Source organism: Centrocercus urophasianus, unplaced genomic scaffold, assembly GCF_019232065.1.
Source record: "Centrocercus urophasianus isolate 14NV4802_14NV808 unplaced genomic scaffold, USGS_Curo_1.0 seq_18, whole genome shotgun sequence".
In the NCBI taxonomy this organism is placed as follows: Eukaryota; Metazoa; Chordata; class Aves; order Galliformes; family Phasianidae; genus Centrocercus; species Centrocercus urophasianus.
In genome coordinates, this window is record NW_024884733.1 from 29,182,124 (window position 1) to 29,204,550 (window position 22,427).

The 22,427-nt window shown below is 40.4% G+C and overlaps 1 protein-coding gene across 1 annotated transcript in view; it reads right to left on the minus strand.

Annotated features, from left to right (window-relative positions):
• The window catches only part of SLC44A5 (solute carrier family 44 member 5), a 57,019-nt gene that overhangs the window by 24,969 nt on the left and 9,623 nt on the right, over nucleotides 1-22,427 (minus strand). Inside the window, exons 2-5 of the mRNA XM_042819567.1 lie at nucleotides 14,029-14,077; nucleotides 9,192-9,265; nucleotides 4,299-4,383; nucleotides 1,078-1,162 (exon numbers count right to left, since the gene is read on the minus strand). Coding sequence (XP_042675501.1) covers nucleotides 1,078-1,162; nucleotides 4,299-4,383; nucleotides 9,192-9,265; nucleotides 14,029-14,077 — 293 coding nt within the window. The remainder of the gene's footprint in view (nucleotides 1-1,077; nucleotides 1,163-4,298; nucleotides 4,384-9,191; nucleotides 9,266-14,028; nucleotides 14,078-22,427) is intronic.

The following is a 22,427-nucleotide window of genomic DNA, read 5'->3' on the forward strand; positions in this document are numbered from 1 at the left end:
CACTTTCTGCGTCTTGAGTGTGAGTAGGTGGAAATTCCAGAAACAAATCTGCTGCTGATGAAGTTTCCATCCTATCAGCAACTGAATAGAGTTAAGACTCCTGCTCTCCCTTCCCAGAGATTTTCATCACATCAGCTGTGTCAAATAATCTGTGCAGTCACAGCAAATAGGTGAGACAGATCTGGCAAGAATAGGAATTGGGAGAAAGCACAAGTTGGAATGGGAACCACTTTTCAAAGACAGTGAAATAAACGGACAGTTGACATCTGGAATCAGTAAACTGGTCACCAAAAAGCAGCTCTCATCCAAAGTAAGACTATATTTCACCAAACATTCTCAAGACGACTGAGACCAAACTATCATCTGTTTATTTACACAGAACAAATACTCTGGTAGCAAGGGTGGATCAGAGCAGTCCTGCCCCAAACTCCCCTGACCCACCTCAAGCCATAATCTGTTGCTTTCCAAGATGAACTGACATCACTGTTTGCACAATTGCTCAGCAAACCAGACAATAAAATGGCCTCACTTACAGAAGATCAGAAGGGTAACTTTAATCCACATGAGTTCAGGAGCTGCAGTTACTGCACAGCTTCACAATCAGTTGCAGCACAGATAAGGGAGATCACAGATTTTGGCATTAGCCTGAAACAAGCTTTCTTCAATTTTGAAAGTGCCATAAAATCCAACCACACCCAGAAACTGCAGTCACTGGGATATACACATTGTCACATACATGCCCAGTTTGGAAAACCCTAGCTGTCAATTAAAATGATTGTTTGTATACACTTATTAGTACTGGACACCTGCCTGCAATAAATCAATGAGTAACAAACTGCTGTATTAAACCAGACTTTTTTTCAACTCTGACCTAAAATACACAATCTGATATGTTTCCATTTATTTTCTCTGATCACAACGGAATGCAGATACTTTATGCTATGTATGTAATCTATAGAACAACTGTATGGTATTTAGCTGGAGATGAACAGTACTTTTAAAATCCAAACAAATGCACGTCTAGTTCTTAAGCACTATGTCTACAAGGCAGGGAAAATATCTCTGTATTTCACTCACCTGTGTTGTAGGGCACTGCAGGTTAATTAACACTACCGGACTGGCACATTTCAGAATGTTAAAGTAAAACAAAATGCTCTTGTTCCTACAGGAGTGGACATAAGATAATTAATGTTATAAGTATAGGTGCTTGCATATCCTACCACATCAAAATTCACAGCGTGCATTGGTATTTTAATTCTATTATTTTAAAGTCTTAATACAAACACAAGAAAAAAAAATCACAGATACTGAATGTTCTACAACAACATATCCTTTAAACCAGTTTTTGTTCTAAAGAATACTAACTTTGAGCAGTTCTTCCACAGCAAGGGTTTAAATCCTCGGCACTGTTACATGGTGTCTCAACTGTGCCCTAAGAAATGCAAAGCTATCCAGTAAAACACCTGCAAAACACCCCAGCCCCTTTGCTTGCACTGAACATGCTGAGTACTGCATACAAAATTACTGTCAACAAACTGTACATTGTAAAATCTGATTATTTTGCTGATCAGAAGGTGGCACCAAAATCATAAGCTTTTCACGGATGGAAACTGAAAGCAGCGAGCCAGGAAGCAGCATGATCATGCCATCTTACCAAGATGCCCCCAGCTCTCCCATGGTATCGATAAAGAGCAGCCTAAGGGCTTTGTGCCCAACATCCCACAGCTCCTGGAAATCAGGGCCCCAAGGTCCCGCACCGGGGGCCTCCTCTGTTTGGATTTTTTGAAAACTGATGACTCCAAGATGGCCGGATTTAAACACCTACTGTTCACGATGATCAAAATGTGCCGGTAAAATCTTCTATCTCAAAATAATTATCAACTATCTCCAGGGAGGATGGCATACCAGAAGTCCTGCCCTATCTGTATGACTTCAAAGTCAGCCAGCCATGCCAGGACTGTTCGGTGCCCCCAGGACACAACAGAGCACGTATCCCATGGCCTGGGCTGCACAAGAGAACACAGCACAGCAGCCCTGAGCTGGTGCAACTGGCACACCACTGACACACCGCAGCAACACAAGTGAGTTCTGCCTGGGGAGGAGGATGCTTAAGCCAAAACCAAAGTACTCTTGGAGTAGCCAGGCTGCTACTGTTGTAGTTCTCGAGCATCCCAGTGTAGGACACGTACTCTGATTAGCACTGGGATTCCACCAGCTGCTTAGTCTGGCTAGATCTTCAAGACCATTACATTCCCCTGTATATATAACAATTACATCTCATTTTCACATATTCATTTTCAAGCTCAACTGCCTGATATTTTAGAATGCACATTTCTTTTCACTGGGGTATGTTCTACTACGTGCTGTTTTACAAAAAACTCATACTGGCAAATACAATTCATTAACTGCTATTTCTTCAAATAAAAAGAATAAAATTTTGGACTTAAATGTGATCTTTCTTCAACAGGTAGATTCCCAATTTTTTTTTTCTCATGTCTTAGCACACTCACTTGCTGATATTAGAGCAGAAAATAAAGATCACACATGTAGGTAACACAAGAATAAATCCGTGTCCTTTATAGAGAAACTGTATCGTATTCCATGATTACAAGTATGTCCTGTAGAAGGCAAACAGGCTTAGAGATTACATGGAGATTAATGGATGGCTTTCAGGGAGGCACAAAGTGAACTACAAGTGATTCTCATGACAACATAATCACATTAAGTCTCCAGGGACTTTGGAAAATCATCACTGTGAGTTAGCCTTTCTCACTGTACACGGTACCCATTTAGGACATACAAGCACATTCCATACCTCCACTTTTTCTGACCAGAGGGATTGTTTAGAGGTGCCTTCTGGCAGGCCCTAATGCTAATGTTGCCATGAACAATTCTGCCTGTACAGTGAATTTTATTATGTACCTTTTGACTAAATTTTTTTGTAAAAAACCTCCTCAATGGCAAATGAATGCCAAAATGCATCCTCAGTGGCTGCATTATTCCCTGGCAATGACAGGGACACTTCTACACACAAATTGGAAATTACGTTGTAAGAAATAACTGAAGACTTGTGTGACAAAGAGAAATCAAGAATGCGAGCGGGTGACAAGAATCAGACAGAATGATCTGCCTACGTGTCACACTCAATGAGCAGATGCTGTGTGTCTCTGATCCCCAAACCTATTGGCCAGTGCCAAATAGGAGGCAAATGGAGGAATGGGTGAACAGCAGGTGAGTGTGTGCAGTGCCATGGAACACACAGCATTACAACTCTTCACAGAGAAAGAGGACTCCTAAGGCCTTGCCAATACCTGCAAGGGAAGCACAGTCAGAGAGTGGAACAGATTTTGTCTTCTTACAGAGAGCCTAGCCTGCTTCTCCTGTAAAGAGTTTGAGAGTAAGCATTAGCTCTTCCTCTGTCCCCTTCTCCTCTCTTCTGAACTGTCCTTTGGGCAGTGGGTTCACTGTTTTTTGCCCCAGAAAATCAAATGCGAAAATAAAGCAAATTTATTTTGCTTTATAAACAGCAAATACTAGCTCTTGTTTTGATTCCTGCACAATTTCCAACCTGATGTAGTCAGCAAGGGCACAAAAGCCACCAAACGATTACTTTTTGAAAGGGAAACAGTAAAAATATTTATTAATTCTTTTTTCATTAGACACTCTTAGATTTTCAGAGAAAACAATGATGTGACATCTGAATTCTCAAAAGTCCAAATATAAAATACTAGGAAAACAAGATCAGTAAATAGAGCACTTGGGGGCTGATATCCCCAAGAAAGGTATGGCTACAGCTGCCTGACCACACCGTCTCCCCTCTACATACACTGGATAAGCAGCAGAAGAAAATAGGAGCTTTACTACGTTTTCTTTTATGGCATTTGTTTCGTACAGAGGGAAACCAAGAAACTGCAATGCTCTAGAGACTACTCTTGCCCCAAGATGGATAGAAGAGCTTCCCTAGACTTTGCTGTTAGAAGATGTGCCAGCTATCAGTGATACTACTATACTACTTCCAGTGCTATCAGTGATGCAATCTTAGTTACATTTATACTTAACTAAAAATGTTCTCTGAATGATGACAACAACTGCTCTACAGTAATAATCTGTGTTTAGATTTCCTCTGAGCAACTAATCTAGTTCTGAACTTTATTTGGAATACATGCAGTAAGAGGACATCAAGTGTTGACGTCTCTTCAACCTTGCTCAAGAACCACTTGCAGACAGAGGATGTGAAACCTCATTTTTTATTCATAGTGCACAAGTCATAAAGACAGGTGTTCAGGTTTAGTACTCACTCATTGAAGGTGTCCTTCTGACCACAGAACTGCCCATAGCTGTCAGTTGGATAAATCACTTTCCTGGGATCGCCATGTACCCAAGCTGCAAATATACATATATTTTAACATCATAGTCAAGTGAACAGCAGTAATGGTAACAGTTGAAATTCACCTCTCACAAACAGTTTCAATTTTTGTTGATTGCTACTGAAGGACACTGGTTTGTATATTTCCTAATGAAAAGCAACGACACAAAACAAACTGAACTACAATACAGATAAATCAGTAACAAAGGAAGTCAGTTCACTTTTTATCTTCAGGGCAAACATATCTGAGTTGGATCCAAAATCTAAAGTAACAGACTTTAAAAAACAGTAGTTTTCAAAAGGTGAAAGAGGAGGTACTGCAAAAGTTCTGTTGGCTTACAGCCACAGAGAAACAGGGAGTTGACTAAGCAGAGAGATGAGAGTGTTCACAAACAACTGCAGTGGTACTGGAATCCATGGGATTACCCAAGTATGACAGAAACACACCGGCTGTGACTGAATCCAACGGACTCCACTCGCAATAGGAATGTAAACAAAAACACACTATTTAAATCAAAACATTTCCTGTTCTCTCACTTGGTAATTATCCCATTTTTCAGTTATCAGGTCCGTATCTGGCAACTTACACATATACATAGCTAATATACACCATAGGTCTGAATGGGAAAAGAAGTTTATCTTGAACTTCCTTCCTCCAATTTAAAACAAGTCTTCTTTTTCAAGCCATTTCCACCCGCCTTGTTATTTTCTGCTGAGAATGAAGTGCACACCATGCACTAGTATCATCATTTCTAAGCTACAGTCTGCAGATCTGACTAAATTCCTTTTATGACTAGCCAATGACTGCTCTTTGAATTACTGACTACTAACTGCTGATCTGCAGTTTAAGTAACAGAAACTTCAATTTTTGAAGTATCATCTGGAAGTGAAATATGTAGAACACACTTCCGTACCTATACCCTGAGCTAACCTTCTAAAATCAGGTTGCTAAAGAAGTGTAAAAAGAGGCCACTGATCATCTTCCACCCTTTCTCTTGAGACTGCATTATGTGCAAAATATTGCAAGCATTACAAAGATTTTGGTCCCTACCTTCCCGCTCTTGCAGAACGTACTGAAAGTGAGGAGCTCCCATAGCATAAACTTCAGGCTTTGACCTATGCACGCCATCTTAAATTTGCTTCTCTGTAGTTATCCCATTTTTTCTCCACTTCGCAGTATTAAATTTAGCCCATTAGGAAGCTGTAATTTTCCTCAAGGACATTTTGGTGAGAATAACCGTGCTTACACTATCACTCATTGTATGTGCAGTAGAGACTACCTGGACAAGATCTCAGAAGGCAGAGAGCAAATTCATTGGAATGTTTGGGATGGATACACAACATATCTTGGGTGACTTGCAAATAGTTACAAGATTGTCTACCAAGAAAGAATCTGTAATGCTACCTTTCACCTTGAATGGTTTTAGGTTACCAGAATGAAAACTCCAGTTCATTTTAACACATATTAGTTTGCCCATGTTTTGGAGTTTGTAAATTAATTTGCTGCTTGGTATCAATTAATTTCTGAACATCCAGACTGAATGCATTTCAGATTAATTGGCATTCTGATGCTCACAGAAAGCTGAAGTGCTTCACTGATGTTAAACTCCATGGCAATTCTCATTCATTAAATCTCACCTATTTCATTCGCCCTAGCTAATGGGAACATTCAGGAGGTATCGGATAACTCCGTAAGTGTATGACATGAGAAAGCAGTCAGCTCTCTGATAATTGCCTTGAGTAGACTTTCTTCCGTTGTGAGTTGGGCAATAGGGAGTTTTCCTTCTACTATGATACGACTTCGTTTTTCATACACTTAAAAGTCTGCTGCCAAATGGACTAAGCTCCTACACAGATCCAAAAAGCCTTTTGGGTTTTAGTTGTCTGCTGTTAAACAATTCTTCTACACCAGTGTTTTTCTAGCCCCAAACTTTTTATGTTTAGCTAATTTTTGCTTGGCACATTATCTTTCCATTTGATCACTTTTTTTTTTTTTAAAACACTATCTAAGCAGAAACCAGTGGAGATAAACCTCATCACATCAGAGCCAAAGGTATTTCTCAGCAGAATTTCTATTTAGACTGCTTGGCCACTGCCAAACTGTCTAAAACTTCTCTTGCTTGGCAGTACCTGTCCTGTGTGCCCGAGGCATCCATCTTGTTTTTAATCAAACAATATCTAAAATGATTTGATTTTAAAACAGTAATTTAGCAGACTTTTCTATGTGAAATTACACCACTGGGATCAGCTGCCAGGTGGACATAGCTGCCTGTAAGCTAAATTCCAGAGCAGAGCTAAAAAAAAAAAAAAACAAAACTGCTATAGAACATAAACATTCAGCATTTTATTAACTCTGCAGTAGAAAGAGAGGGAAAATTACAGCAGAAGAGAAAATATGCAGCTTCGTTACTTGCCTGTCTCAAGGCTTAGCCATCAAGATTAATAAACTTACTCCTCTGACACTTTCTTTGCAAACTGAGAACAATGATAGCAAAAGGATCCATGTGATAAACACAGTTGTTTTTTCCTGGGCTAGGTAGTGAAAAGTAAGTATCTAATTCAACAGGGGGAAGAAGGTTATGGCAAGAGCTAGCCTGACAGAGCAGCACCGCGCTTTGTGTGTTGTGCTGCACTGCTGACAACTCACCATAAACACTAAACGAAACAGAGTCAGTCATACAGGACTTTTATTTTCAAGCATGTTCTAATGCTCATAAAGCTGCAGTTTGAGTGTTGGCACAAAACAAAAAGATGAAAACAGAAAATGAAAGAATAGCAGAACCATACTGTACAATTGAGTTGACCCTCAGAGCAGCAATTATGACACCACAACTTCATTTTCAGTAGAGCTGCAGCTCTCTCAGTCCTCCTACTGAAGTGGAGCTCAGACGTGTGGACAGTATGAGAAAGAGCTGTTGCCTGTTTATATCACAAACATCCTGGTTTTTTATGCTCTAGAACTGTGCTGTTGGTTGTGAATGCCAAGGAGAAAATCAGCAGAGGCTTTGGTATTTAAAAATTAGCTGCAAATCTGTTTTTATTATCTGCCTCATTCCCTCAAGTATGTATTTTCAAAAGGGTAGTCTTTATCCTGAGCATACGAAGCTCATACTGAGCTCAGGCCTATGCGAGTACACGCACAACACTGAGGGCACTATTTGATTCAGATTCTCAATCTCAGTGGCAGAGTGATAAATCTACCTTCATAGCACATTTCTTCAAACAGATTGGGAGGGGATCCAGATCATTACTGATGTATATTCAAGAAATTGCAGAAAAGTACTTTTTATTGTCCCTACGCTAAGCCATAAGGCATAATTCATGACTAAGGACTGATCTATAATCAATTTTTTCTTAATGTAAAATTTATTTACATGCATGCATTCTGCACAGGGCTGATACCTGGAGCTGAGCCAAAGCTGATTACACCTTTTACTTCAAAATAAATCAGTGTAAAAAGAATAGCTGAAGCAATGTATTACAAAATTTAAAAAGCAGGCACCACGTGGATCTGGATTTGGAGCAGAGATGCACGTTTCTAGATTGAGAATTTGAATCTTCTCTGTAAGAAATGAAGAAAAAGTCACCAGCTACAAATTTGGTATCTGTCCTGGGAATAGGTTCTATTTCTAACCAGTATTTCATAAGGTTTGCAGAAGAAGGTTGTTCAGATGTTTTGTGTCTAGTAGGAAACTCCTACATGTGCAGCGCAGAGAAAACGACTAATTCACATGCAGACAACTGGTCAGTCATCCGTTCTGTTCTTCAACATACAGTACATGGGATTCCTTGGAATCAGCACACGTGAAGTTGACAAGGTTCTAGCCAAAGAATTAGAGGTTCATATAGCACCAGAAAGGAAGCCAAGACTTCATAGCACAAGAACACGATTCAGCTAGAGACTTCCAGCATTTCCTTTCTGTTTGTCCAGATACAAGCACTCCAGAACATCGCCTGTCTGCACAAAAGCAGGCCATCAGCCACTAAAGCATTTGTACCTTCAAGAAAACAACAAATGTTCCTCTGATCTGAGTCCAGCCCCTTCAGTTTTGGCTTTGTGTTTGAATCCTGACAGAAGGGCAGAGCAGAACATCAATGAAGAACCAATCAGACAGAAAGAGGACAACAGCACAGACACCTAGAACAGGTTGCCTAGGACCATATCCAAACAGCTTTCAATGTCCCCAAGAATTAAGACTGTGCAAGCTCTTCTCTGTACTGAACAGAAAATGATAATACAGAATAGTGAAGAAAATTAACAGCTTTTCTTAAATCTAAGGCAGAGCTAAAATGATGTTTTACAAGTAAACTGAAAAAGTTTAGGCACACATGCAGCTATGCAGTTTTCTCACACAAAATAAAAGGATTATTATGGATTAATAAGTGTTCTGATGCGCAAGTAACTCTGGATCCCAAACTAAATGAAGTTACCACTACTCACTGCTCACATACGTTCCTTTGGTAATCTTCAGAACAAAAACCCTCTTAAATATCAAAGTATTCAGTTCTAACTTTTGCTGTCAGATTAATGACAAATGAAAGGGTTTTTCCACAACAGTTACTACGATTGTAAAATTATCAAATCATCTTTGTTTTTGGACACATTTCAAGATTTCAAACATTTCATCAGTAAACACATCTTTTTGAACTCTCTACTGCAGACACTGAATGTTAATTCACAATTTGATTCTAGGCAAGGCAGTGCTTATTGATCTGAAAGCTTTATGTAGGTATAAGCAGAACAACATGCCAGTTAAAAGTATTCAGAGTTGCTCATCATTGGCATGAGAATGCACTACTGTATACTATACCTGTGTGTACTTACCTACAATTCCCAATGCAATGTAACCCAGAATGACAACTATGAAGATTACACAGCAAATAACATCTGTACAATGCCTAGGAACAGAAAGGAACACTGTTTAAAAATAAGGGGTCTAATACAATCCTTTGAAAACATTGAATGTCCCACTCTTCCCACATCTGAATGTACCACATAAACATAGCTGCATCTGCACTTACTGTTTTCTGAAGTCTTCCACTAAGTCACATTTGAGATGCTAAGGTCCTGCTTTCACTGCAAGATGCTTACAAACATCCTCAGTGTGTCCTTTAAAACTGGTATCAAGTTATAGAAACAATGTCTTCAGATGATGACTCAATACAGCTTACCTGCATTATAAGCAGGTTATGAATGGAAAAACAACAGTGAAACTAAGAAATACAGCCCCTCTGCAAGTATCCAATCTGTGCAGGAAATTCTTATCCAGCTGCTTGACCTCACCTAGTGCAATCAAAGTAAGCTCTACAGAAGGAGAAAAAAAGACTTGTGGAGAGGCGTATCTGCATTTGCAGACAAGCAAAGAACAGCATTCTGTGGACTGAAAACTAAGACACAAGTATCCAACTCAATGTCTTCTCTTTATTGTCTATTCAGCTTGTGCAGGCAGAGAAACAGAGATGGGGACCAACACACTTTTCTCCAGTTGATTAGAGGCATTCCAACAAAGTAATTAATAGAAAACATGAACTCCTAAGAGGGTAGGAGAAAGGCCAGCATGCACTTACAGAGACAACAGGTTCTGGTGAGCAATTTTCTCCTTCAGAAGCTAACATCACAAGCCCTTGCTTCTGAAGACATGCAGCAGCATTCCAGTTCATTTCTCATAAGACTCTGCAGGTCTCACTCATTAAGAAGTATTCGCAATTTCTGTCTCATGAGTCTACATTATTCCATTACAAAGAAGCACATTATTCACAGAAGGATATACTATCTTCATCTCCCTCATCTGAAATACTTCGATCTCTGTTACTGACAACTTACTGTTTGGCACAGTTTTGGTGACAAGCATTATGGATAGCCTAAAGGTATGCAAACTTGGCAGCTACCCTGCCTGGGCAAGTTCTGTCTGCAGAGGCTGCTGCTCTCCGTTCTCCCCTGGTAATAATAAATGGCTTCTGTACTGACCTGATCAAAGTGTATTCCAGTTTTCCATGATATAAGACTGAGCAACAGTCACTCCAGAAAGTGTAACGCGTGCTTCATTATAAAGTGAAAGTAAAGGATTGCCTTCATAAACACAGCAGTGTTCAGCTCTCCTTGCAAGCCTATGCAAGGAGCCAAGCGAATGCAAGCTGAAGCCTGAGCATGAAAAGAAATCTCATAATGCAATCTCCAATGAAAAACAGTAAATTTTTAGTGTCTATCATTCTTTCCATTTTCCAATCTATGTTCTCCTCTTATAAATAACCATTATTCTGTAGTATAAAGGAGCTGACATTTGAAACAACTGCAGAACGTTCGAAGTGTTTTCAGGTGTGGAAAATAAATGAAAAATCCTGTATCTGCAGGGAGATAGTTTCACCATCTCACTGAAATAAACGTGCAGTAAGGCAAAGCCGGTACAGATTCAGGGTCAGTATAACAGTTATCTAATGAAGGACAACCGTCTTGTTCAGACACTCTGTTGAAGCTTGGCTCTCACCCCATAAGAGAAATTTTTAAGAGACCGAAGATTTAATAGAAGAAATCTCAGGAGAAATGAGCCATCATAAATATTCTAATTACAACTTATATTGTCTCAAAATCTCTTCAAGTGTATTTCTCAGAGGTCTCATTTTACGATAACTAAATACAATTAACAGTTACATTTGTTTGTGCTGGATCTTACTTGGAAGTTTTGCAGACCCATCACGAACAAGTATCCATAAACAACCAGAATGCAGGACGTTCTGTTCTTCATAGAACGTTTATAGGACACAAACTCTTGCATAGTTCCCAGCATGTCTTAAATGTGCTGGGGGCCCCAGATCTGGAATCTGACATAGTGCTCCAAGTGGGGCCTCGTGAGGGCAGAGTAGAGGGAGACAGTTGCCTCCCTCACAGCCACTGCATTTATTCCATTTTAATAAGATGTTTACATGAAATATAACCAAACTCCACGCACAAACCCTTCAGAATTACGGCACTAGCAATGTACCATATGTATTGCCTCACTGAACACTCCTATTAACCCCATTGCTCAGTACTTCAACCACGGGCAACAGCTCTGTTCTCTTCAGAAAGAAAAATCAGTGAAGTCCATATAAATGTTTCTCCTTGCAGAGTAAGACTTAACTTTCAGTTCCTCAGGTTTTCAGATCTTTAGTGGTTTGGAGGATCATTTGGTGCTCAACAAATTGTGAACATTTATACTCCACTGTACCTTGAAAAGTGCATTAACTTCAGCAGCCACTAGGAAGGATGTAACTGTTCTCTATGCACCTTCCATCACTGACATACACAGCTTGCAGCCTACCCCTCTTGATATCCCTCTTCATTTTCAAAACTGAAGAGAAACTTAGTCCCTGATTACAGAAAGTTGACAGTGAGGTTAAGAGCAGCTCAATTTATTTTATCAGCTGAAAGCAAAGATACGTTTATCCGCACCCACACCATACACACCTAGTTATCCTGGATTTGGCTGGGATATTTAAGCCATAGAGGTCTGTATGATGCTGTGTTTCAGATTTATGGTGAAAAATTGCGATGAGAGCACATAGATGCTTTGGCTGCTGATGAGTAGTGCTTAAAGAATCAAAGACATCTCAGCTTCTCATGGTCTGCTACAGATGAGGCTGGAGGCACACAAGAAATGAGCAGGGGCCACCTACCCCAGCTGATGAAAGGGACATCCTACACTGTTTGATGAAACAGGGGGAGGAAGGAGAAGAGGATGTTACCAATGCCTTTGTTTTGTGTGCGCGTGCAGCTTTTGCAGTACTTAACAAACTGTTTTCATCTCAAACCACAAGTTCTCAACTTCTAGCTGTCAGATTCTCTCTTCTGCCTTGCTGTGGGAAGTGAGTGAGTGGTTGCGTGGTGCCAAGCTGTCTGGGGGTTAAACACTGTTATGCCTCTCCTCCTACAGAAATCTCAAAGTCAGAAGCAAATTCAGTGTAGAAGATGATTTTTCTCCTCTTCAACTCTTGGGAATATATTCTGAGAAAGCATTTTACTCATCAAAACTAGCTAATCCTTATGTATAATTGATGGATATCAAGATGTTACAATCACAAAATAAACAAGAGAGTTTGGCGAAGCGGACTATGATAACAAGAGAGAATAAATGGAAGGCTTACCCTTATGCTGGGCTCACCACAAAACACCAGAAGGAGGGATCTCCAGGCAAGATCCTTCCCCACTGGCAGCCAGCTCTTAAATAGGTCTAGTTGGGGGGGGGGAAGGGGGGGGGGACCAGGCTCCACCCCTTCCAGCAGCACAGCTGAATTGCCTTCACCTGTGCTCCTCTGGCTGGCTCATGGCTCGCCTCAGGTGATCGATCAGAGCTTCAGGCCGTGACTCAGCAGTTCCCATACATCCTTATTTACTTTATTTTACTTAATTGGGAAAAGGAAAGTAAAAAAGAAACATTAATTGTCTTAAAAAAGTCTGAAACTGCTTCAGGGGTTCATGTACTGCACTGAGTGCACTGATGACTCCACATGGTTAGACAAGTCATTTGGGGATCTTGCAGCAGCAATAAGTTGAATCTGAACCCAGGTGCACCTTACTGCAAAGAAAGCTCTCTAAGCAACATTTTAGGAATCAGTGCCAGATGGCATACTGTACAGTGGAGCAACACCTTCAGTGTTTAGTGAACTGTTTCCAAGAACACTGTCTCACCAGACATTAAAAATGCACTTAACATATGTTGTATACCAGTTACGGGTCAGTTTTTACTTTACTTTGCTCTTAAGAAGCTGGTGTAGAATGTAGAATGTACAATTAAAACAGCACATACATACCTGAAAGTGCAGTCATCATCCCAGCAACTGTGCATTACTAACAGCAAGCCACAGCACAGAATGGTTTGGGACCTCTAAAGATCAACCACTTCTGAGCCCTGTGCCACAGATACACCCTCTCAACTCTGCCCCTGCAAGGCTCCATCCAGAGTACTGTGTTCAGATCTGGGGCCCCCAGCACAAGATGGGGCTATGGGAGCAGGTCCTGAGGAGACCATGGGATGCTCGGAGGCTGCAGTACCTCTCCCATGGAGACAGTCAGAGAGTTGGAAGTGTTCAGTCTGGAGAAGAGGTGGATCTGGGGAGACCTCATTGCAGCCTTCCAGTACTTTACAAACTTTATAAACTTCCAATACATTATAAACTCCAAGGGAGTTTATAAACATGAGGGAAGTGACTTTTACTTGGTCTCATAGTAATAGGACAAGGGGGAATGGCTCTAAACTTAAAGAAGGGAGACTTATGCCATTTATGAGGAGGAAGCTCTTAACCCAGCGCTGATGGGGCGCTGGTACGGCTGCCCAGAGCTGTAGGTGCTCCATCCCACGTGCTCAAAGCCATGGAAGGGACTCTGGGCAGCCTGAGCTGGTGACTGGCAACTCTGCCCATGTCAGGGGGTTTGGAACTAGATGATCTTTAAGGACTAGCCCAATCTAAGCCATTCTATGGTTGGATGATTCGATACAAACAATGTAAAGTTCACAAAACTGGCATTCACATTGAAAGAACTTAAAAGCACGCACGTAAGTGTGGGAAGGGTAGCCTTTTGGATTAGAGACCTTCAGTATCAAATTCATATGTTTTATCAATCAATTTTTTTTCCCTTGCTCACTGCAAAACTAACAGAATAAAACAGAATGACTTAAGATATTTACCTGTTATGAATAGGTCCTCTGAACTTTGGGTCAAATTTCCTTGGTTCACCTGCATTTAAAATGAAACAACATAAAATCATGTCGTTATTAAAAATAAAATCTATACATAAGGGTTGTTAACAACAATCTTTAAAGAACATCTTCCATACACCCCCATTTACTCAATTCTGTGCAGGCATTAGCAGTAACTCACCAAAACAACTACCTGGTTTCAGTAGTCAGGATCAAAGTTGTTTTTCCTCAAGCTTAAGAAATTGGAGAGTGCCCCTTTTACCATGTGATGAAGGTAACATGCATCCTAACACTGCATCTATCCACAGTGTTGACAACATGAAGTTGCTGATACTCGAGAGCCAACAACTGTATCTCACAGTCACACACTAAGAAACTTCTTGTTTGGCAGCAACAAGTGAGTGAAGTACCTCTGTGGAGCTGCAAGCTAAACCCTTCTGGTCTGATTCTTCTATCAAGAATCGCTCTGTATTCTAGAACAACGGTGCCATTTTCCCCTTTATTTATAACTGGTGAAAATCAGGTGTACAAAGCTTTCCCACAGACTGTCAGTGGAATGAAAACAATATTTTAAGAGATGTACTCCTGAAAATGTGTGGAGTTTACTAGTCAGACAATACTTTGTAAACTCTGCATTTTCCTGATATGGAGAGCACAGGTCAGCTAGTTTTGATGCATATTTTTGGATAAATATACGCGATACTTTAATCATATCAAACATGATACTGTAGTAGTTTTAAATATTCTCAAAGTGTTTAGATTCGGGCAATTAAATCTTTTTTTCTGCTTTTCTTTAAAAGCAGTGCGCTGAATTGCCTCAATATCCCACAGCAGTGTGCTGCAAGTGTTTCTAACAGGCATTTCTGGAGCACTTCCAACAAGTATGATATGGAAAAGCGGGTAGGACGAACTGCCTTCATATGTAAAAAGCTAAATTGCAAAAGAATAATATTTGCAGTTTGTTTTTTGAACATAATGAAGATAGAAGAAAAACACTAATTGTGACAAACACAAAGTCAGGGAAAATTCAAAGAGTCACTTTCAGCTTCTTTGGTGTTGTTTACAAAAGCGTGCCACCCAGCGACGCCGATACTTGCAATTCCAGGAGCTTCCATTAAAACAACCACAACCTTCCCGAGGCACCCGTAAAGCACAGCCTCAAAAGAAATGATGCGGAACTGCTTTCTGTAACAGACAGGATCTGCTTTTCCCATTAGGGAGGAAAAAACTTTTATTATGTACATTTTTAAAAGATACATAAACACAGAGAAAACACAAAAAGTCGTGGGCATTGTTTACTGAACACAGACACTGCTCTGACGATTTATGAACTAGCATTTGTGTCTACTACATCCAACTACACAGAGCAAAATGAACCCCCTTTTCTGTGGCAATTCCTACAAAGTAAAGAGTCCATGTTATTGCAGCAAACAGCCTAGTTAGACAGCTGAACGCTGCAGCAGTGCATGCTTCAGTCTAGTGTTTGTAAAGCATTACATTGGTAGCTCTCAGACAGAATTCAGCTTTTCCAACTTGACATGGAATAAAATGTCTCGCGCCAGCACGGCGCAGCGCCTCCCGTGCCATGCAGGATGGTTTGCTCACAGTAAGCCGTTACACTGCCAGCACTTCCACTGCTTCTGTAGCCTGTGCTGTTTGACCGTAAGCTGTCCTTACATTTCACAGCTGGCAAATCTTTCTTCCTCTATAGCTCTCCCACAGTACAAGTTATGCAAAGATGTTAAATAAGATTTCCTCTGCCAAGTCTCAGTCTGAAATATAAACTATCTGCTGTATACTGATTTTTCATTCTTGTCTAATGGGACATTTACCTGTGGAAGATGTCATCATTTACTAAATTATTTTCTCAATAAAATGTACATTTCAGCTTTCTGCATAGCACAGAGGCGCAGATGCGTCAGAGCCAAAAAGTCTTTGTATTGCTGCTTTAGACAGTATAATGCCTAAGTACTGAAAGGAAATACAAGCATTGCATTTACTGTGCAAAACCAAAATGCTGAAGCCTTTTTTTCTTAATAAACCAGACATCTCTCCTTTCATCTACAGACACACAGAACGTCCATGTGCTGATTTTCACCAGCATGAAACTTTCATTTCCTGAGCAATATGATTACGAAACCTATTATAGAATTCTGTAATGAGACATACATAGGCATTCCTATGGCAAATTTTAAAAACTAAACTACATGCTGGAATAACAAAGAAAATTTCTAAGTAAACCCTTCACTACACAGTGACAAAAAATACATATATTATAATCTAATATTATAACTCACAAATAACGCATGTCATACAAACATACAACTCACTTTGCTGTTACAGAAAATCAGTGTCCTCCAACGTCTACTTTTTTGAGATACGTAGCATAATCAGTGTCAGTAATACAATATGATGAAGACATGACGGATCATCTCTAGAATATGAGCCACCAGTTGTACACTCAGCTACCTCCTGGGATGAGGCTTCCTGTCACTGTGCTGTGCTGAGGCTGGAGGAACGGCCTCCAGCTGCACCAGGGGAGATTCAGGTTGGACATGAGGAAAAGTTTCTTCTCCAAAAGAGCAGTTAGGCACTGGAACGGGCTGCCCAGGGAGGTGGTGTCCCTGCAGGTGCTCAAGGAACATTCAGATGTGATACTAAGGGACGCGGCTTCGTGGGGAAACGCTGGTGGAAGGTGGATGGTTGGACTGGATGGTCTTGGAGGTCTTTCACAACCTTGGTGACCCTATCATATAAGTATCTTCCATGTCAACGATTTGTTAAACATCTTTTTCAAACATGTTTACTCATTAAGTAAGATAGGATTTTTTGTATTTGATTACTAGTATCTGGCATGATATTTTAATACCAAAATATCTGGTTATGCTTTAGACTGATTACAATGTTAGGCAAAAACAGATCTGTCTAGAAAACAACATTGAAATTAAAAAGCCTTGTGCTAATTCATGTGCTATTCTCTGTATAGAAACAAACACCCTGTAGCAGCATTCTTAAAGCAAAAAAAAAAACCAACAACAAAAGAGAAAACACCAAACAACCAGAAATCGTAAAAAATTATATAAAGAAAGCCATTCAAATAGAGATCTGGTGACTTGAGGCTATTGTTGCTTTACTAGAGACTAAAATTTGTCTATATGATTTGTATAACGCCATACATAAGATGATGATGAACGCCTGCTTATTTGAATGTAGCTAGTCTATAGTACGATGAAAGGAGCAGCAGCTCCCATGGCTGTTTTTGAACCATTAGATACACGGTTACAAATGGAGTTTGTAACATTATGCTAATTAGGCCCAGTGCTTCAATGGAGACTCATATTTTCAGTGCTTCTACCTTCAGCTCTGACACTGCTGCTATTCACTGTCAGACGTGCTCTGCCAGCAACGGCTCTGCGTCCGGAACAACGAAGGCATTCACAAAATGATAACAGAGGCAGATTTAATTTAAGAGTTTATTTAAACAAATAAATTACTTGCAGTTGACCGAAAGCAGTCAGAAGTGACCCTCTGTTCTGAGCTTTTTCTTCTTATTAATACAGAACACACTTCAACTGCATTCTCTATTTTGTCTTTAAAAAAATCCCTCTTCAATCAAAAGCTTGAGTTTAAAAAAAACGTGCCCTTAAACAAAAGAGGGCAACTGTCACTACTGATGTTTCTGTCTCTGGAGACCCCTACAGACCCCCTGTTGTAGTTTCCATGAAAATAACCAGGAGGCATTACTTTCACAGCAACCTATGTACATGAATGCCTCAAGAAATGCAATAACCAGCCTGCCTGGAGAAAAGAAATACATTACCAAAGTCACAGTCATTTCTATTCCCGTTACCTAACAGACAAAATTATTTAAACAGTCTGTTTCCCTCACTATGATTTGAATCTCTACCCTGCTAAGCCCTGTTTTAATCACTATCCAGCTAGTGATGGAACACCAAAGTAATTCTGTGTTCTCACAATTAGAATAAAAGACAGCATTCAGATTCAAGAGGGGGAGGAGAAAGGAATTAAAAAAAAAAAAAACAACAACAAAAGAATGACAGAAAGAAAAGCTTTTTCATTATTTCTTTGCCCAGATTTTTCTCACTTAAGTATTTCCCACTCTCTAGAGAATTTAAGCAAAAATCTGGTCCAGAGTTCACATTCCATCCTACTTATACTCCCACTGTTGGAGCCGTTTTGATTGTCTTCCACAGCTCATCACCAGCAATGAAGTGCCTCCCACAAAGAGTTCTGACCACGAAGTACTGGGGCACTGTGGGATACCTCTGATATTTTGTCAGAGACGGCTGCATACACACAGCTGCATTTACAGTTACTTTGGGTGTATTAACAGTTACTTAGGGTGTATTAAATGGTCACGTTTATCTCCTGAAGTGTGATTTTCTTCTTATACTTTCTGTAAGTTTTTCAGTGTTAGCAACATACAACTCACTAAAAACTAACTGAAAGAAAACAAAAGACGTCCTTGATCTATTAAATGTTTCCTGATCTTTAACTGCACTGGCTTTATGTGGTGAGGTTTTGGCAGCAGGAGGGCTGCAGGGGTGAATTTGGCAAGAGCCCAGGCAGGTAGGTGTGTTAGGTAAGAGCCAGCTCCAGATGGAACCGCAGAGACTTTGTTGGCTGTGCCTCCAGGATAAGATATTTAAAAGAAAGGGAAAAAACCAAAAACCACGCCGTTGAGCAGTATCAGTGGGAGAAACTGCCCTGCAGACACCAAGCTCCGTGCATTAGGAGGTTGAGGAGCTGCCCGGTGCCTCTGCAGAAGCCCACGTGGGATCAATTTGGTAAAGATGGCATCAACAGGAGGAACTCATGTGGAGCAGGGGAAGAATGAGGATGAAGGAGCAGCAGAAACAAAGCATCGCGGACTGACCGCATTCCCATCACCTCGCACCACTCACGAAGGTGGTAGAAGGATAACGGAGAGGAAGGTGGGTTTTGTTTGCTTTTGGCTCTGACTGCCTGACCATTATTAACTGCCAATAAACTGATCTTCCCCAAAGCCGACTTCGTTCTGTCCGTGACTGTAACCGACCAGAGATTTCTCCGCTCGCCTCAGCCTGCAGCAGCTCCCGGTGCCTCTGCATGAGCTGAGGGAGGCGGCAGAGCCGCAGGCGGGCACCTGGCGGCCTGACAAGGGCAAGCGCCACGAGAAGCAGCGCAGCTGGGAGCGCCGGCAGCCGGGGGCCGCGCCACTGAGCGGCGGCGCGGGAAGATTGCCTCCTGCACTGAGCGCTTGGTTTCACACACGCAGCATCCGTCACGAGTTGTGGATGAGATTCGCAATAACTCTGGAGCAGGTTTTCTGCACAGCTGAATGTGCCTTCCGCATACAAGTGAACAAAATCACCTCTAACGACTCGCTCGTCCATGTCTGTCAGCAGTTCTGCCAAAAGTAAATGGCGACTTTCCCTACAGGGAAACAAATGTGCATTGTAGAGAATTAACAGCTAGAAATCAAGGGCAAAGTCATGCTGATAGAAATATTTTATTCTTGCATTCACTGTTATCTGTGATGTTGAAACCACTACAGCAAGGGTGGGTAGGAAAACGTACAAAATTCCTCTACAAGGGAAAAAACAGTAAAAGAGCAGGCAATGAATTACAGCTGATCTTCAAAGCAAAATAATTCTTTGTAGCAAGAAGATATAGAACATAGAGAGACAGAAAAGAATAAAAGACTGAGCAAACACTTCTGATTCAAAGTGCATAGCGGCTGCAAATTAAGCAAAAATTGATATTTGTAAATGACAACTGCTACAGTACAGGAGCTTGTCGTCTATAATAATATTTCACATAAACATTTATCGAATGCAGCAGCACAAACTCATGATTACTTAAAAACGTGTATACTCCTAACATAACCAGCACGTGATTGAAAGTTTTCAGCTCAAATGATCGGCAGGAAGCTGTAGGTAATCACAGTGCAACGCAGCTAACGAAGCTGAGAAAGACAACATACATAAGTGCACAGCAGCGCACAGAACTGCGAGTTACTTCATCTCCTAATCATGTAAGCACTCAGCTTTCATCTGCTTACAAAAAGGAAAGATCAGGACAAAGACGAAAACAAACCAATCCACTCTATGGAGCAATCATGTAAAATACAATACTGCAAAGCTGTACTGTGAGTGAGGGGAAGCATAGAGGTATTTGACTTTGCCCTTTATTATACTAACAATCTCTGATATCCAAGTTAAACTGCACTAACATGAGGAAAACATGTCTAAAGATACTGCCCAGCTGTCCTAAGGGCCTGCAAGTCCTTATCAGATTTATACGAGCAGGTGGGCAGACACAGCAATACCAACATGCTCAAAACAGCACAAAAAAGTACAGCTACATAGATTAGTCTTATTTTTTCCTCCAGTGTTCCAATCAGACTGAAGAGCTTGCAGAATAAGAACAGAAACAATTTTCTCTTATAGTTTCACTTATTACACAATCTAGAAGTATCAGCTATATTTGCTAAATCTACAATGACAAGCATAGAGAAGTTATTTATCTGTGGCACACTGTAGGCAATCTGCTTCTTCATCTTGCCTGAAATAACATTCTCAGAAGTGTCAAATCTAAGAAGTCCATTTTCAGTTTTGTGGGCTTTTAAAGAGAGCTTAAGAGGGTTTGAGACACTGGCTGGAATTCAGAATCTTCAAGTTGCAAATGTTGTTTTCTAACAGTTGCAAACTGAAGAGGTGTTATCAAAACACTGCTTCAAAAGCCATTCCTTCTCGTAGTTTAGCTCTCATTGCACTTTGGTGACTCTATACTTCTCTGTCTTACATAACTGTACTTCCACTGCCCTTGATTTTCCCTGTGCATTTTGAAGTAACGTGAGATGAGACATTTACAGTGTCATGCCACCTTTCAGTCTCAATGCAGTGAGCGGTCAGTATTAATGAAAGATATTTTTTTGTTCAGTTTGAATTGATGGAAGCACAAGACCACTTCCATAAGACAGTGCCTGTGTTCAGCTGCTCAAGTGTTTTCTGCTCTAGTACTGGAATTTTGTTCTGCAATGAACCCGAAACAAACCTAAATTCACTAAAATCCTGTTACAGAGTAAAGAAAACCTGACGTCGTACCAGCTGTTATTAGAAAAACCTAGGATTATCATATGCATTGTATTAGTACAGCAGGAGCAATGGCCTCAGCCCTGCCAAGCTATTGTACATAAACAAGTACAAGTAAACAAGTGAAAACATTTTGAATGTTTGGGTCTACAGCTTTAATTTCACTGCTATTTGCAACACAGTTGTGTAGTGAATATATGATTTAGAGAGCTATCAAAGAGTGGTTATAAGCAGGCTGCAGATCATTACTAACAGCTCAACCATAAATTGGTGAAAAAAAAGTATTCGTCTTGAGCTCAATTCCCCCTTCATAGATGCATCACCCAAAGAATCGATTGCTATATTGACACAACTGCTTTGATACCTCTGATTCTGCAGAACATTTTAAAAAAAGGAAGCTGGACTAACGCTCTTGGGTTCATCACTTCTGAGCACAGAGATGTGCTCTTCTTTTGACAGCAATACTGTACAATTAAGTTACTGCATTGACTTTTTGTTTTATTATATCACCATCTCCCTGGGAGATCAGTAAGCTGCTAGGACAAAAAATTCTTCACACAGAAGCTCCGTGTTTTGGATTTCTCAATTTGCTAGAAGCTAGCAACAACCTGTTGATTCAGTTCTAAGTTCTGATTAAGTTTCTAATGCAGTAGGAACTATCTGAAAATGTTATACATCTACATAGGAAAGATGATAATCTTGGAGTAGTCTATAGTATTGCTTTCCTAAACCACAGGTAAGTATTCAGAGTCAGGAAAGCAATGTACAGACTAGGAAAAGCTTGGCAATGTCTTCTGAAGACAAAAACAGGTATGAGAATAAAATAACTAAGAGGCAGCTGGTATTTCACCACCATCTTTACCAGAACAGAATCACAACATGAAGCAGCTGTTTACTTGCCAAATTACGCCTCTTTTTGATCTGTATTGGAACGTGGTTTTTACAATGTTGGCACAGTTTTTACAGTGTTGCTAAATCTGTAGCGAATTGAGAGCTTTGGCCTTGGTGTCACTCAAGCAAGACAGGTTTTCTCATCGCCCTTCTCCTGGCATCGCTTACAATAGCCATGCTGGGAAGAAATCTAGGAAAAGAGCTCTTGGCAGCTGCATGCTTTCATTCCTTTCACTTGCAAAGCCCCATTTCTAGGTATAACATGTAACTTCCTGGATCATTCTAGGGATTTCATTTGTTTGCTACACAAGAAAAGTGCAAACAAGATTTACTTTTTGTGGACTAATGTTTGTTTTTTAAGAAAGTTTCATCGATTCCTCCTTCTTCACTACCCAGGGT